Source organism: Mesoplodon bidens, assembly GCF_964165515.1.
Source record: "Mesoplodon bidens genome assembly, chromosome: 12".
NCBI lineage: Eukaryota > Metazoa > Chordata > Mammalia > Artiodactyla > Ziphiidae > Mesoplodon > Mesoplodon bidens.
The window spans coordinates 80582836-80600622 of record NC_138168.1 but is presented as its reverse complement, the minus strand read 5'-3'; the positions used below and the strand labels follow the sequence as shown (position 1 = coordinate 80600622).

The window sequence follows — 17787 nt, the reverse complement described above, 5'->3', positions numbered from 1 at the left end:
CAACTGGATTTGCTTGGTCAGATGCCTTTTCCTAGACCAATTAATGAGGTTACATTTGACGCAGTGATTGTTCCTGCCATAATCATGTGGATAGTCAGGGAAAGGAATATGGTTTTCAGACTAGCAGAGGATTTGGCAGACAAAAGAGTGTGTTCTGTACTCTCACACTATGAAAGATAAGCAAACTGTCCATCTTTTGCTCCCATTACTCAGAAGCTAATTAATTTTGGAAATTTCTGGCTTGATTTTTTTCTTCCTTATCTGTAAATCAGCTACCACTTGCAATAAAACTAGACACTTCTATAGCTCTTCAGTTTTTGCTTGTGATTTTCCTGTATTACTAGGGTTCTTTTTCTTAGTTTCAAAAAGTTTATTTCTAGTTGCTTCAAGACATGAATATATTAAGCAAAATTCCAAATGAATAAATGGGACTTTCTACTGATATCAGAGAACAGATTGCCAGACATGGGAGGCAGGGGAAGGGAGGGGATGTCAAATGGGTGAAGGTCATCAAAAAAGGTATAAACTTCCAGTTCTGAAATAAATAAACCCCGGAGATGTAATGTACAGCATGGTGACTATAGTTAATAATACCATATTGTATATTTAAAAGTTTCTGAGAGTAGATCTTCTAAGTTCTCATCACAAGTAACTATGTGTGGTTATGGATGTTAATTAGATTGGACTGTGGTGATCATTTTGCAATATATATATATATCAAATCTTTATGTTGTACACTTAAAACCAATATAATGTTATATGCCAATTATATCTTAATAAAAAAGTTTATTCTCTAAAAAAGTTAAATAATTTTGGAATTGTTGACCTAGCGAGGTAAGAATCTAATGTTTTTAACAAATAACTTACTTATTTTTACATCTGTATTAATACACTGAAAATTCTTTTTCTTTTATTTGTGATGTTACTCTTTTTCTTTTATACGTTATTAGATAAAGTAAGGTTTGTGTCTCTGGAATAGTTTATAAAGACTTGTCTTAACTGAGTTAAAATACCAAATAAATAGGAAATAGTCACAGGCTATTCAATAAATAAACTCTGAATCAAAATTGACACGTTTAATTTTATTCTGTAATCAACTAAATATTTCAAATAAAACAAATACAACTAAAAAAGTCTCCAATTTTTGCTTTAATTTCACATTTCATACATTGCACAATTTTTACAAGATACTCATTTTGATTGTTTCATAACTTGTGGAGAGAGGAGGCAATAATTCTGCCAGATGGTTAAATACCCAGAGGATTTCTGCTCTCATTTTCCTCATTTGAGAGACATAAAGCAGTTTTTACTCCCAGCATAAATTCTAGACAAAAACCATACACTTTGCTTACTTCTCATGTTAAACATTAAGGATGACTCACAAGCAAAAGATAGACTTGTTACTAAATTAATGATCTCTTAAAACCTTACGTGGCTATAAGGTAACTGCCAAGTTTGTCCAGAAACAACTTACAACAAATTCATTATCCTGCGAACTTTTCTTTTCTTTTCTTCCTTCCTTCTGTCCTTCCTTCCTTCCCTCCTTCTTTCTTTCTTCTTTCAGGTATATTGCATTAGAGAGCATCTATTTATAGACATTTACTATAGACATCTTTTAGCATAATTGTCCTTGAAGAACAATGGAAAATATAAGCTAAATAAAAAACAAAGAAAATGCTATACAGAATCTTTTATTAAGTAAAAATTATTCCATTCTTGAGCCATATTCAGACACTATTAGCTGGGACAGCTGCATTGCAGAAACTAAAATGAGAGTACATTTTTCTTCACAGAAAATTCCAATGTTCAGAGAAACAAACAGCAACATAAGCTAAATATTCATTATCAGAAACAAACCACAGGTCTTTTGAGTAATAATCCTGTGAACTCGTGTCCTTAAATGAAAAAGGGCAGCCACAGGCATCTGGCCACTGAAGCTCTCTTCCTTTAGAAGGGTGGCTACCTGTGGAGGTGGACTCCTTAAATAACTATCTGCACCAAGGACCATTTGACATAGTTTAACCTTTGTGCAAAGACTCTTCACAGAAGCTGAAGTTGAAATTCATAGAGAAGCAAATAAAAGATGATGACCAATGAGTCCATCCAGGAAGGAGGATTCTTCATGGTTGTAACACCTATTTGGCTGAAAGACTTTCTCCCCACTAACCCTTCCTTATTTGTCTGTGAAGTTGCAGAAGATCCCTAGATAATGTGCTTTCCCAGTTGCTAGCTTTAAATGTAAGAAATAAAATTTATCCCTTAAAAAAATGTAAGCTCAGTGTTAAAATTTGTTTTTAGATCAGATGGATTGGATTTGCTGTTGTTGTTTTTATAACAATATAACCACAAGAGTAAAGAAATGTTAAATCACCGTGTGAGTAAAAACAAGGATTTTGCCTCAGTGATGTAGGTAACTATTCTTGGGGAAAGCACAAAAGGAGCCTGGGGGAAAAATAAGAGTCAGAATTATTATAGTATTCTGCAGCACCCACTGAGTTCAGCTTCCTTTGCTTGATTCCCTCACTTCTCATAAATGAGTGGAATCAAGGAACTTTAGAATCTCCTATGTTCTGTCATTTTGTGTCCATATAATCCATCAAAAATCCAAGATGGTAATGTGGTTCACTTGTCTTTCTAAAGAAAATTAAATTAAAATTCCTTAGGATAGAAAAATTTTTCAAAAAAGTTATACACTTTTAAGTGATTTCTTCCCCTTTATAGTCACACTGGACAGCAAATGAGGATTGTAAACCACAAATATCTAAAGTTTTTAGTTTTAGTCTAAAATATATATACTGTATCCAGCTGATTCTTAGGTAAGAATCACTATCTTTAATAATTCTCACATTGAATATAAAATACATAAATATACAACTATTTGGAAAAATATTATTCTTTTGTGAGACAAAGAAAAAAGATGTGTTCAAAGAAAATGTGTTTTACATTGTAATGTCCAACTTGTGTGTGCTTGTTTCAGGTTAGAAACTCATTAGGCATTTGGGCCATGTCCTCAAAATTCTGTTTAGCCTATTTGTGATTTCCTTTCAATAAAAGACAAGAAAAGAGAGAAACAGAAACAAAAGCACCCTACTCAGGAATCTGGGAAAGCCTTTATGATTGACTCATAGGCAGGTGGAGCTGGTGTTGAAAGCCCAATCCGAAGACTGTGATTGGACCAGTGGAAATCAGGACGGCCCAGACTGTGGGAAGTGTTGATGGTGGAGGAGGTATTGGATGAAGGGAAAGTCACCAGCTGACTCTCAGTTTCCACGGGAAGTGGTGGACTTTGCAGAAACGGATGGAAAGTTGAGCCCCTGAAGCTTGATTTTCTTGGAAAGGAATTGGCTTGTTCCAGGGAAGCTTGGCGCTGGAAAGTGAGGCTCGCCAGGCTGAGGTTGCTTCGACGTTCACAGCCACTGTGGCGGTAAAATCCAGTTCTGTTGAGGCCATGGGTGTAAGAAGATCTAGATCTCCGGCTTGAATTCCACTGTGAGATGGGGGCACTGGCTCTTCTTCGAGAGAAACAAACAAACAAAGCCCAAATAAATCCTCCAATTACAAGTACAGTTGCCATGGACACTGTGAAGGACATTATAACACCCTCTGAAACAAAGAAAACAAAGAGGCAATTTGCTTTATAAATAGGTGTCCAACTAAATACACAGGCAAAATACAAATGGTTACTATGGATTACATGATTAACTTCAATTTTGGATTTGGGAAATAGAAGATGGTACTAGGTGGATATGAATAAATGAAGTTGATATGCTTCCATTTATCAAAGCAAAAGAATAAAGGATACAAAATGAGATTTTTTTAACTGTAACATTCCATATTGCTTATGCTATTTTATTATCTTTAAAAAATTAGTAATTAAAAAGTCTCATTTTTTAAAAAAAGCTGTTCTTTAGCTCATAAATTTTATGGAGTTGCAAATATAGTCCAGAGATTATTTCCCTTAGAGTTACAGTAGCAACTAATGTGCCAAAAATTGATAAAAAATTTCATAGTCACATTGACTTTGCCTTTTCCTCTGTCTGCTTTCATCAGCCCCACCAATGTCTTCCACCTGCAGGCTGCATGATGCCTCACTTCCTGTTCTCATTCTGAGACAGGAAGTGCTGGACTAGAACCACCTGGGGGGCTGACTGATTTATGTCATATTTCCAGAACTCCTGGACTGTCACCTATATCTTTGACTCATTGATGACATGACCTATGCAGACTACTGAGCTCTTTCTTGGTTCCCAACCTGGTTCATGCTGTTATCATGCCCTTGTGATCATGAAATTCCTGTCCCCTGAATCCCCATGGAATCTCTGCTATAACGCCAGTATCCTCCAACTCACAAAACTTGTATTTGTCCAGATTTCCTGTTGCAAGGAGGGGAAAATGCCATTCCCAAATGGAAATTCTACCTTATCGCTTCTTCTTGTGAACTAAAAACATATTCTTGAATAAAACTGGGTAGCAGAGACCCTGCATTGAATCGAAAGACATGCTGGATATTAGAAGACCCTTCTGGCCTTATCACCCACCACACTTACTGACCCTCTACCCCATGATCTAACCCACAAGCCATGTTGATTTTCCCACTATCCCAAAGCCTGTCTTTCTCTCTCAAATTCTGTGCATTTCAACCTATTTTTTCCTGATACCTGGATATAATTTTAAAATTTTTGTTTGGAAAACTCAGTATGCATTGAATTTTAAATACAGTCAACCCAACAACTGAGTGTGGTCCATGAAAAAAGACCAACAGAAAATCCATCAAGCTGACCCCAGCCCAAGTTGCCAGCCACAGAATTGTGAGCTAAGTAAATGGCTGTTTTAAGTCACTATGTTTTGGGGTGGATTGTTACACAGCAAAAGATAACTGATTTAGGGTGCCAAACTCAGCTCTATTCCTAACATACTGTGTGATTTTTATAAAATTTATTTAGATTCACTTATTTTATTACTTTCTTCAAATGAAGGGCTTAGATTTTATGATTGCCAAAGTTCTCTCTAGTTTATTGTTGTAATCTATGATGGTATACATAAAATCTATGATGCAGAAATAACAAAACAAACCAATATTAACAAATACAAAAAATAATCATTGCTCCTTAATTTTTGGATATATTTTAGTGTCTTTCCACCTTATATTGTCACATTTATCTCCCGTGGTAAGACTATATTTGTTATGTCCTATTTTCACAATTATCACAAATGCTTATATCAAAATCCTCTAAAACAACTATTTATGTCAAATCTAAGCCATAAATTCTTTATACTAAGAAGATGATTTCTGAAATACAAGATGATTTATGACAGATCTTCTAGACCCAGTATTGTTCTTCAAAAATGTCTGTCATCAATATAATATTGTCATAGCCTTAAAGTGCAGTCTCTTGAGACTGGAATTTCATAGAGTTAGGCTTTCTCTGGAAAAAGCAACAAACACAGTCAGAACCTAAAATTAGCCTTATTGATAATACAGTAAAATTCCACATTAACTTGTACTTATCAGTGTCCCCAAATTTGGAACCTAAAAAAGGGATTATAGAAAATCTGGGCTGCCAAGGCAGTGAAACCATGTAAACCAGAATTTTCCAAAGTTTCTTCTACAAAACAATAGAGAAAAACAAGATGACCAAATAAAAATATACAAAACCATGCCTTCAGCATAATTAGAAAACAGAAAAAAAATTCAAACTTCAATTTACCTAAAAAATAAATAGTCGGGGACTTCCCTGGTGGCACAGTGGTTAAGAATCTGCCTGCCAATGCAGGGGACACAGTTTCGAGCCTTGGTCTGGGAAGATCCCACATGCCTCGGAGCAACTAAGCCCGCGTGCCACAACTGCTGAACCTGTATTCTAGAACCTGCGAACCACAACTACTCAAGCCTGTGCACCTAGAGCCCGTGCTCCGCAACAAGAGAAGCCACCGCAATGAGAAGCCCGCGCACCGCAAGAAGAGTAGCCCCCGCTCTCCACAACTAGTGAAAGTCCGTGGACAGCAACGAAGACCCAATGCAGCCAAAAATTAATTAATTTAAAAAAATAAAATAAGCAATGGAAAATAGAAACCAGTAAATTAAAAATAAATGATGGAAAGAAGAAACCAGTAAATTATCTCCCATACTTCTACCATAAGCTATCATGGAGAAGAAGGGCAATTCTGGAAATACTGTAAAAACACGAAAAGGTGAACTGGTCCATGAGCACGCTGACTATAGGAAACAGACTTACAAGTGAATATAGGTATGGGAAGAGGCAGTCTTGGAAAGTAATCGTCCTGTAGGGAAGAAAAGAATCCAAGCACAAAAGATCACATATTTTATATTCTATTTACGTGAAATGTCCAGAACACACAAACTGTATAGACGGAGAGTAGCTTAGTGATGGTCTAGGGCAAGGGGGTGAGATGGAAGGGAATGGGAGGGACCTCTAATGGGGACAGGTTTCTTTTTGAAGGACAAAATGTTCTTAAATCAGATTGTGGTGGTGGTCACACAACTCTGTAACTATTAAAAAAAACATTTAATTGTATACTTTAAGTGGGTGAATTACATAGTCTGTGAAATATAGCTCATTAAAGCTGTTTAAAAATAGAAACAAAGAAAAGGATAGGTGCTTTTGGGGAACCACACAATGAAGGAGAAAAGAGGCAAGATTGAGGGGAAACTTGGGGATCCTTCAAAACAAAAGAAAATTTACAACAAAGGACATACAATCCCTCACCACCTTCACCTTCTAAAAGTAAAAATCAACCAAACACATACATACACAAGCACACACACACACACAGTCAACCAGTAAAAAAAAAACACGTTTTGCTACACTGAGGAAAGGATGAATCTAGAATGACTCCTAGGTTCTGGCGTGGGCAGGTGAGGGTGGATAGGTGGAAACTAGTATCATTCATCCAAACAGGGAAGAAATGTGAGAATGTAGAACTGGGGCTGAAGCTGATATTAGGAAGATGTTGAATTTGTGTGTCCCTGGGATATATATTTGGAATTCAGGGTTAAATAAATATGGAGCTTAAAGAGAAGCAAAACTGGGAATCTTCATGCTACAAGAGTTCAACCATTCATGGAAAGCACTTCTACTAAAGGAAAGGAATATGTTTATAGAAGCGAGTTGAGAACAAACTTCCAGGAAAACCAGAATTTAACCGGTGGTGGAAGTCAACACCAGGGAAACAAAGAAGGGCTAATTAGGGTAGTCCACGGAGACAAGAGAGATTACTAGCTCTGAATCAAAGTGAGGAGAGAATTTTAGGTAGTACTGATTAGCAACCAGATGCCCCAGAGATATTTACTATTCGTTAACACATGAAGCACCCACTAGATACCAAGTACTGCTAAGTACAGAGAGAGCAGGGAAGAAAATAAAGTCTCAGCCCTAGTACAGTTAACATTCTAGAAGACTTAAAATAAGAAAAATGTCCTTTAGATGTGGCAATGAGTGGGTCATTGGCCATTTTACCTGCAATAAGTTGGGGAGTCAGATGATGGAAGACCATGAGTACTTATCCAAGAAGTTCAACCTCTCCACTGTGGACAAAGAAGAAGCTTGAGCAAAATTACCCATTAGGAAGGATGAAGATGGAGCAGGTAGTGATATCTGTGGTAGACTGAAAGCAGAGAAACAGGGAGGATAGTGAAGCAATGATTCAAACATGCAGTAATAATGGCTTAATCTGGGAAGTTGTAGTAAGAATAGGAAAGGGCCTGGTCATGAAAGACCCAAAGTGAAAAGAATGTAAAAGTTATTCCAAAGTATCATAACCCTTAATGTCCTAGAAATAAGACATTGAGGGGGGTAGTGGTGATAAACTGAGGCTTAGATGCTCTTGCTCCCATGATATAAATGATAATGTTATTTTCTAGCAGTAATTTAATAATCAGATTAAATTTTGTTTTAGAAATTTTAGCATCTGCTCACTTTATTATACTTACTTCTCTTTGCCATTTTATGCCATAATAGTTTATCAGATAATAGATTTGCTGGATCAAATTTTAATTATTAGTATAATCATTATAAAGTTCCTTTAAGTTTTGTGTTGCTTATAATGGCTACCTAAATTCTGGATTTCACTGAAAAAACTGTTTTAGTTGCTCTTAGAAAAGAGCTAAATAAAAATCATGAACTACTCAAATGCTTCATAAAACCCAGTCCTCTGTCTTCTTTCCAAATAAGTACATGAGTCCAGGCATTTTGCTAAATTTGGTTCTTTGGTTAAGAAAAATACCTAATTTTACCTTATTTCAGAGAGTTTTGGGCAATCTTTGTTTTTGTGTGGCATATTGCACATAATTTGAATAATTTATTATTGTATATTGTCATCAGTTTTCCCTGAAAGAGTTTATTCATTAGTTTATACTCCAGAGATTCCACGAGTTGATTACCGTGAGAAACACTTTAATCAAAGAATATGAGTAAACTCACTCAGATATTCTGTCTTCCTATTTAGAATAGATGAATGAAAGATATATTATGATCCATCTTAATGTTATTATATCTTTGAGTAGGAAAATAATGCATTGGGTAGACACTTCGTTGGTAAACTGTAAGCTCCTTTTAAATTTGAACTTCTATTATTCCAAGCTAGAAAGGTTTCACTAAAACTGTGATTAAGAAAATTTTGATGTTTGGAGGAATATGGTTTATAAAATGTAAAGCTTTTTTTATTTTATTATTGTGGTAAACAGTAATATGCATTTCTAATTTGATTAATTTTATTTATAGGTCTCGGGCACTATTTTAAGTGTACTATATCACTTAACTGTCAAACAACCCAATTAGGGAAATGTTTTATTTCTTTGGTGTGTTCTAAGAAAATATTAATCTAAAATGAAAGTGAAAATGCGTAAAAATTGTATCAATTTAATACCAGGTTTAGTAGCCTGTTACGGACAGAGATACTTGGGGGAAATATGGTAAGGCAGTATTATCTATTCTACAGTTATACTTCCCTAAATCAACAGCCTCCACTGGAGAATTTTAAATATCAACAACTTCAGATATAGAATCAGAGATACAAGGTTTCAATTAAAACAAACTCTTAAAAATGTTTCAGCTCAGACTCCTAATTTTATTTTTTATTTCTTACTTTTTTTTTGGCTGCACTGAATGGTGGGCAGGATATCAGTTCCCCCAACAGGGATTGAACCCGTGCCCCCTGCAGTGGAAGCGTGGGGTCTTAACCACTGGACCGACAGGGAAGTCCCACAATCTCCTAATTTTATTGATATTGAAAGAGTCTAAGGTTTATGTTGTAGAATTAACACAATTTATTTTAATAATTGAATATTGACAACTAGCACTTGTCAGGGGGGCTTTCACTCAGGTATGATGTAAAGTGAAAAGACAAATACTCAAGTTTGCCAAGTACAAGTCCTTGCTTTTGTGTATAAACCAATGTAACCACTAGGGTCTGATGGAAGATTCTAAATATCTCAGGATATAAGCAAGTATAATAGATAAGATTAAAGAGACATATTTACTTTATTTCGACTATTTTGATTTAAAGTTTACAAGCGTTCCTATACATGGTCTCAGTGTATATGCCCTTTGAGCTTCTCTGCCACGGTCTCTTCTGACAAATAAAATATTCCAAAAGGTTAATCTATAGAGAAAAGTAGCATAAGGTTCATTTCAAGAAAAAAAAGAAAACAGAAACTTTTAAAGTGTAGAATCAAGGGGAAATAATTTTACTTCATGTAATTACAATATAATGCAACTAAAAAGACCAAATGTTTGCCTTAGAAAAGGTAGCTCTCCCTTTAAAGGAAAAAAGGAACAAACTCTAACATTAGCAGGGTATAGCATATAAATTAAGTGTTGTTATCCTATTTTGTAACCTGTGTCTCTACAACTACCAAGGGGCTGGCACTTAAGTCCTCAATAAATGACAGCTATGATTACTAATGGTTGTATAACTTTCCCAAGTCATTTGACCCTTCCTGGCCTAATGATAATGGTCACTATAGTCCCTTCCAATTCTAAGATTCTAATATTGAATCTGGTTTTCAATAAATCATACCTAGAATTCTGTCCATTAGTGTCAAAATTTAGTAGAGGTCACCATCTAGTGGCTTTGAGTTGAATCGTTCTGATATCTGAAAACAACAGAACATTGATCAATTCACAAAATCTTTTCCAATTGTAAGAATCATTAAGCTTAGCTATCACTGAAGTAGGCTATGCTGTTCTTGGTACCCTAGAGTATATAGGAGGATGGTTCAGACAATAAGACTTCAGCAAAAATCGTTTTTATGAAGAATTATATTTAAGGTTCAGAAAACTTTTAATTACAATAATTTAAACAAAGAATAAGTATTTCCTATGTGTATCTCATCTCCTGGAAAATCCTATTGGGTCTGTTTTCAGAATATATCCACAATTCAACTTCTCATTATCTACTCTGCTACCTCCCTGATCCAAGTCAGCATCATCTGTGACCTGGACTATTACTATAGCCTTCTATCTGGCTCCTGCTTCTCTCCTTGCTCAATTCTCAATACAGTAGCCAGAGTGAACCTTTGAAAGTATCAGTCAAATCACATCACTTTTCTGTTCTAAACCCTTCATTTCTCCCAGAGTAAATGTAAACTCTCCCAAATGGCCTTAAAGCTCCAATTTGATCTGTTCTCAATTATCTGTGCTCATCACTACTCTTCCCCTGGTTCATTCAGCTCCATCCACACTACCCTGTTTGCCATTCCTTAAACACATCAGCTGTGCTCCCAATTTAGGGCCTTGTGCTTGTGGTAACCTATTCCTGAAACTCTTTTATCAGCCATCTACAAGGGTGACTTCAGGTCTTTGCTCACATGTCACCTTCTCATTGAGGCTTACCCTGACCACCCTATCTAAATTTTATCCTGTTCCACTTCTGATACCTAACAGCCACCCTTGATATTCTTTTTTCTTTCTGGATTACTGGAAACTAGACTCAACTGTAGGACAAGTAAGGAAAAATCTGGGAGATTTAGAAGTAGTTTTGACCAAAGTCACAAGGCATCAGTCATACTCTGAATATAATTAGTCAACAGTATTGTTAGAGTAGAAGGTAAGTTAAATTATGTTCAGAAGGAACAGGGTAGACCATCACTTTCTGTGTGTGATAAACTAACATGTATCAAACCACTGCGACCAATTATAAAATACAGATCAAAAATATGTTTTTAAATCTGGTTGAAGCCATCAGAGACCCTGAGGGAGCAAATTCTAAGAGAAAAGAAAATCTCTCCTACAGTAATCTGTAAAGAGAGGCAAAAGAGGCAAAAAACCTGAGTAGAACTCTGTGCAATCTCAGTAGGCTTAGAAAACAAAGACTGGATTTCAGGGGATACCAAGGAGGATAGACTCTGGGAAATATTCTAGACTCTGAGTTGGGCTTCCAAAGAGCTATTCCCTATGAGTAACAGCAAATAGGAAAAAAAGTAGACCTCACAAAGATAGAAACACAGTTGACCCTTGAACAACACAGGTTTGAACTGCACAGGTCCACTTATACATAGATATTTTTTCAATAAATACATACTAGTGGTTTCCTCTGGGGATGATGTAGACAGGGATTGACTAGGAAGTGTCATTAGGGAACTTTTGGGCTGGAGATAATGTTCTGTATCTTGATCGGGGTTTGGGTTACTCAGGTGTGTATGTATTTGTCAAAATTCAGCAAATGTTCAGTTATAATCTGTGCACTTCATTTTTTATCATTTTACACATTTTATTGTATGTACGTTTGATCTTAAAAAGAAAAAAACTTAAAAATATTGAATTCCTGTTAATAATATACATGCTGAATTAATTAGGGGGAAGTGTACTGATATCTGCAATTTACTTGGAAATATAAACTAACAGATTGGTAGATAGAATGAATATTATAAAAATGTTAATAGTAGAATCCAGGCGGTAAGTATATGGAAATTCCCTGTAAAATTCTTCAAATTTTTCTGTATATTTGAACACTTTCATAATAAATTTTAGAAAAACATATGAGAGAAGACCATGAACAACTTTAACACATTTAGAAATTTACTTCAAATGGGCAAATTCCTAGAAAATACGATTCCTGCCCTAAAGCAATCAAAGAAGCAATAGAGTAGTCCAATATTGTTAAACAAATTGACCTTTCATTTAAAACCTTCCTATTAAAAATACTACCGATAATTACACTGGTGAATTTTTTCAAACATTTCAAACAATAAACAATGCCACTCTTACACAAATGTTTCCAGATAATAGAAAACAATTCCTACCCTGTTTTAGGAAACCTGCATAACATTGATACCAAAACCTGACAAGGCTATTATAAGAAAAGACTACTATAGGCAAGTTTCTCTCATTAATGTAGATGCAGAAGTTCTAAAGTCAGGAACCTATCAAAAAATACATTCTTCTAGGTTCTGCTCCATACCTACTGAATCATAGTCTCTGAGCATGGAGTTCAGTGAGAGATGAATCTTCAAACTTCTCTCTATGGAACTGAGAAACAGCAGTTTTAAAGAAAAGCATTTGTTATTCAAACTTCCTAGGTAACTGATATAAAGGAAGTAATTAGAAGGCTGTTAATATGAAATGTCCAAGAGTTTTTAAAATGGAAATTAAAGATATGAATTTGAAATATAATCAGTATTTGTTTACTATTTGGGAAGAGGGAATATAAAGAACATCTTTGGGGTGCATGCCCAGCAAAGCTTTCTCCCTCCCCAACCTCTCTGGGAACAACCTACTCCCATCTGCTGAGGTAGGTCTCTAAGTGACATATTTTTCCCCAGGTTAAGGAATAAAATTTTCAGCTATTAACCAAGGTTTTCTGCCCTTGACTGCACTTGATTGCCCAACAAATCAACTAACAATCCTCCATTTCAATTATCTGGTAAAGGATTAGGGCTGTTATCAAGGATACCCAGAATAAAGAAAAAGTTATGTTTAGAATTGGTAATAGGATTATTAAATACATAGAATAGATGATAGTCTTGAAAACCAATTGTTTTACTGCAATCACTAGACAATGTGAGACAGAGAAAAGTGTTTGGGTTTTTTTGTTTGTTTGTTGCAGTTTCAAAATGCTAAGAGCCTAAAGGACTTAAGACCATACCTTTTTACTATAATGAACTGTATTGGAAAAAATAAACCACGGCCTACGAGTCATATCCCTGTCAGTTTGGGCTGCCCTTTAAATACCATAGACTGGGTAGCTTAAACAACAGATGTTTATTTCTCACAGTTCTGGGGTTTAGGAAATCCAAGATCCAGGTGCCAGAATGATCAGGTTCTGGAGAGAGCCCATGTCCTTACCTCAGTGCATACACGCAGACAGAGAGAGAAAGAGCACTATCTCTTCCTCTTCTTTTAAGGCCATTAACCCCATCGTGGCATCCCCACCCTCTAATTTAACCCAAATTACACCCAAAGGTCTTATTTCCAGATAACACTGCATTGGGGGTTAAAGCTTCAACATACGAACGGTGGAGGAGACATAAACATTCAATCCATCCATAACAAGTAAACTTTCAGAAGCAGTGTAAAGAGGAGATGTTTAGGAGAGAGAAGAAGGGCTATAGACTATGTGACCAGTAAGAGTCCTGGAGAAGGGGCCATCACTCCATCTCTGCCTGTGATGAGCTACAGATTGATTTAGGGAATGCCAGAGAAATTGGTATCCATTCTCAGCTTCTTAGAGGGATCCAGATGAGAAAAATGACAATCCCCTCTGAGAAACTCTGGGTCCCTGAAAAGCAGAGGAGGAATGAGGAAGTGTGGACATTTGTATATCCAGGTCTAGGGGTCTGATATACAGTCCAAATTCCCACAGCTCCAGGGTTATGGGAGAACATTCAACATTGTTCTGCACCACTGAGACAGAAGGAAAAGTACATGAATAAGAGCCAGTAGACCAGAAAGGAAAAATCATGACATTAGCAAATGTTGCACAGACCGTACTTAGTCAAATTTTATGGTAAGAGCCCTCAGCAGCAGAGGTAAGAAAAAAGGGCAATTCCCCTAAAGCAGATGAGAAATACACATCAGTAGTCAGCAGAGACCAGAACTTGATCGAGAACCAATGGCCCTCTCCTTCCAATAACCTTGATAGTGTATAGCTACCACCACTGTCCCTTTCCAACTTTAGAGAAAAGTCCTAAGGAAGAGGAAAGTGGGGAGACTTGAAGTAAGTAAATTGAAAATAATTATGTTAAATCAGGTCAAACTTTTACAGTGACTTTCAAAACTACACAAATCTTTCTCAAGTCATTCACACTTCTCCACAAATACGTCTTGTGTGTTTTTACTTCTGCATATTTGCTGATAACACTTCTCCTGAACTCCCTGAAATTTCCAACTATGCCTTATTTATCGCACTAGCACTTGACACATTGACTAATATATAAGGAGTGGTCAGTCAGTTCTTCTGAGTAAACTAATGAACTGGATAGATAAACGGATGAAAGGATGAGTTAATAAGTTAATGTAGGAAAAATGAATGACTACAATGTTCTTCCTACAACTGTCTCCCTGTTTGAAACTCATCTGATTTATAGGAACAGATAAAGCCTCATTTTTTTTCCTAAGGAGGATTTAGGGACCATTTCTGCCATATTTGTCTTTCTAACTCATAACAATCATTGCCATTTTAATGTACATTATCTTGCATTATTCCATGACAGTATAGGCATATATTTGCATATTTATGGACACATAATCTCCTCCAAGAGTGTAATCTTCTTGAGGACAGACATTATAGTTTTGGTGAGGATTCAATGAGGTGAATAAATGCAAGTTCCTAAACCAATAAATTCCCCAATTTTTCACATTGCTAGCCAAAAGGGAAAAACACAAGTGGTAAGGCAAGAAGTATAACCAAATAGTTTTCTTTAAGACTCTGAATACAAAAATTAACCAAATATAACAACACTTGTCTATTTCATTAAAGCAGAGTGCAGCAAAATTTCACAGGTTATGTTTCCTGCTGCTTTCATGGGGGATGTTTGTAGGGAAGGGAAGTGCATCAAAGAAAACAAAAGTGAGAAATGCAAGGTGGTGGTCTTCAGCTGTGTTTTCACTCTCAGGCCAACTTTATTGCCCACCTTTGCACTAATTATTGTAATGTTTGCACAACATTTAATAAGTTTTAATGGGTGATCACCAAAAAAATTCAAGCTATCACTATTGGTAATAACCCGGTATCATTATCTTATATTTCAACATTCATTAAAGTAAATCAGGAAAATTATATTTGGAAAACAACTTTTATGCAGCCTAAGTTTGGGAAATTCATATGGTTAAATGTACAAGTTTTGCTTTTCTAAACTGTTCTTTCCCTATTCTCTGAATTCAAAGTGTCAAGCAGACAATTGATTTTGGAAGCAATAGGCAATGTATTGCACTGTACTTTATAAGATTTTCAAATAATATTTTTGCGGAGACAGTGATGTAGATATCAATTTAGATACAAAAAGGAAATAAAAATTTACAAGATCAACATTTATATTTTAGGAAATTTTTACATTTCATATATTCACATTTACATTTTTGCATTTTACACTTGATATTTTCTTGAACCCCAGAAGAATTAATGTGATCTTTTATATATTTTCCCCATAACATCAAACGCTATAACATTATATCTACTCAACATATTTGTTTGGCTTTGTTAATGCTTATCAAGGTAACACTCCCCTTCCTGGTTTTCATTATTTCCATCTATTTTCTGTTGTATTCACAAAGTAAGATAAAGAAAGACTAGGAACTATCTTTGGAACAATAAGTTTGAATTCTTTCTTAAGCATAGATTTCTATATTAAAAAAAATTTCAGGATTGGTAAATAGACTCCAATTAAACATTCTGTTTTTAATTGAGGTTTATTTTATGATTATTATCCATGTTTTAATCAGTAGATAATGATTTTTTTTCCTTAAGTCTTTAAGTAAACCTGAAATTTAACTTTGAATGGCCTGAAAAATATTGATTTGGCTTTTGCAGATTATTTTTTGCAGTAAGAATTACTTTACTTTTGAATAATCTATATAGTTATTTATTTTTGCAATGATGAATTTAGGGTAAACACACTCTAGCTATTTTTTAGCGTGTGTTTAGCACATTCACTTTCTCTGTGAAGGAGGACAGCAAACTGTATTGTAAGAACCTATATAAGTAAGACTCCCACAATTCAAAGATTTGTCTATTGGTTTCTACGTAGAATAACTTATTACCAAAGCCTTTCTTTACAATATGCAAGTATAATTTACTTTCTTTTTCTTAATTTTTTAATAATTACATTATGATGTTTATTAATATCCCTCATTTTGAGACTTGAAACAAACATAAATGTTGATGGTAAAAAGGAATTAATTAATTCCTTCCATGCAGATTTCTGCGATGGTGGGCGACCAGGTAGGTTGTTCAGAGCAGGCAGCATCGCTGCTCATTTTTCACCGGATAGTTCCCAAAACGTACCTTGGAATCACAAAGAAAAGTCTGAAATAGTTCTCTGTGAAGATGAAACATTTGTCCTGGACCAATAAATAGGACTATCGATCTCTTCATAAATTCCACTATCCCCTTTAAAGTTTTTTTTCTGGATTTAACTCCACTTGCCCCCTTTATTTTTAAAATTTCCCTGAACCCAAGCATCCATGTCAATTTCATGTCTCATGTCTCAGTCCTTCCTCCCTGTGTCTCCAGCCTTGGAAGACTCGTGGTTTTGACCTCAGCTCCATCCTGCTGCTGCTAACTGACTAGAGGCTGTGTCTGAACCCAGCCAAAAGCTACTGTTGTATTGTTCCTTTTTTCCCCTTGATAGGCTTTCTTTATAATGTTATTTGTGGTATTATTTCCACTTGTTCTATTACAGTTTTTTAATCTAATTTCATAATATGATTTCTTATTTAATCATGTCATCACACTCCTTCAGTACAGATTTATTATTTAGATTCACTTTGGAAATTAAAGGATATAACATTGACAAAGTAAGTTAAAATAATCTCTATAGAAATTCTCAGTTTCATTAATCAAGATACATAATCTATATAACTGTAAGACAAATAAAACTTAACTTTCCAACAAATCAATTATCAACTTCCAAACAGCAATGACTTACAAATTTTTTCTCAGTTTTATTCTTATTGTTTTCTAATTAGCTTTTCCTATTATTTTCTCATTATTTTGTAACACAAGCCATAATCTATATGTGTTGCCCAGATTCTCCTTGAATGACTTCATAGCCCACTTTATGGACATTTTATATGAACAAATTTTTTGTAATAAATCTATGAAAACTTTAGGTAATCAATTTACCATAAACAAAATGGCTCAGAGATTTCCAATGTTTCAATAACTTTTAGGCAGTACATTTCTCTGTATCCTAATTTTAAATTAAAAACAGTTAAAGAAAATCTTACCCCAAAAGTTTTCTGGCCATGGACTCCCTAAACTTGTTGTGTTATTAGCCATAATATCCACAAGGAAGAGAAGAGCGAGAAGAAAAACCAGTATGTCCAAAAGAAGCACTTTGATTTTATGTCTTTGTGGTTCAGCAAGAGAAAAATAATTTTCACACAACCCCTCATATACTTGTGTTTGCATAAAAGGAAATAAGTATATCATGTTTCCTGCTTTTATACTCGAATTAGCAACTGTTTTTCTTATCTTGGAATTCCACACGGTTCCTGAGACACAAAACAATTTCCTTCTCGTCATTTCCTCAGCTGAATTGCTAAGTACCCTCCTTTCCACCATCTCCAAACTGCTTTGGGGATAAGGGGCTCTTTTTCTTGTTCTTTC

The 17787-nt window shown here is 35.2% G+C and overlaps 1 protein-coding gene across 1 annotated transcript; it reads right to left on the bottom strand.

Annotated features, from left to right (window-relative positions):
• Window positions 1-1080: 1080 nt before the first annotated feature.
• MYCT1 (MYC target 1) lies at window positions 1081-17472 on the bottom strand. The gene is made up of 2 exons (XM_081251228.1): window positions 17406-17472; window positions 1081-3603 (listed from the first exon to the last, which is right to left on the bottom strand). Exons 1-2 carry the CDS (start codon window positions 17455-17457, stop codon window positions 3092-3094), a joined length of 564 nt encoding a protein of 187 aa, XP_081107354.1. The 5' UTR covers window positions 17458-17472; the 3' UTR covers window positions 1081-3091.
• Window positions 17473-17787: the final 315 nt, after the last annotated feature.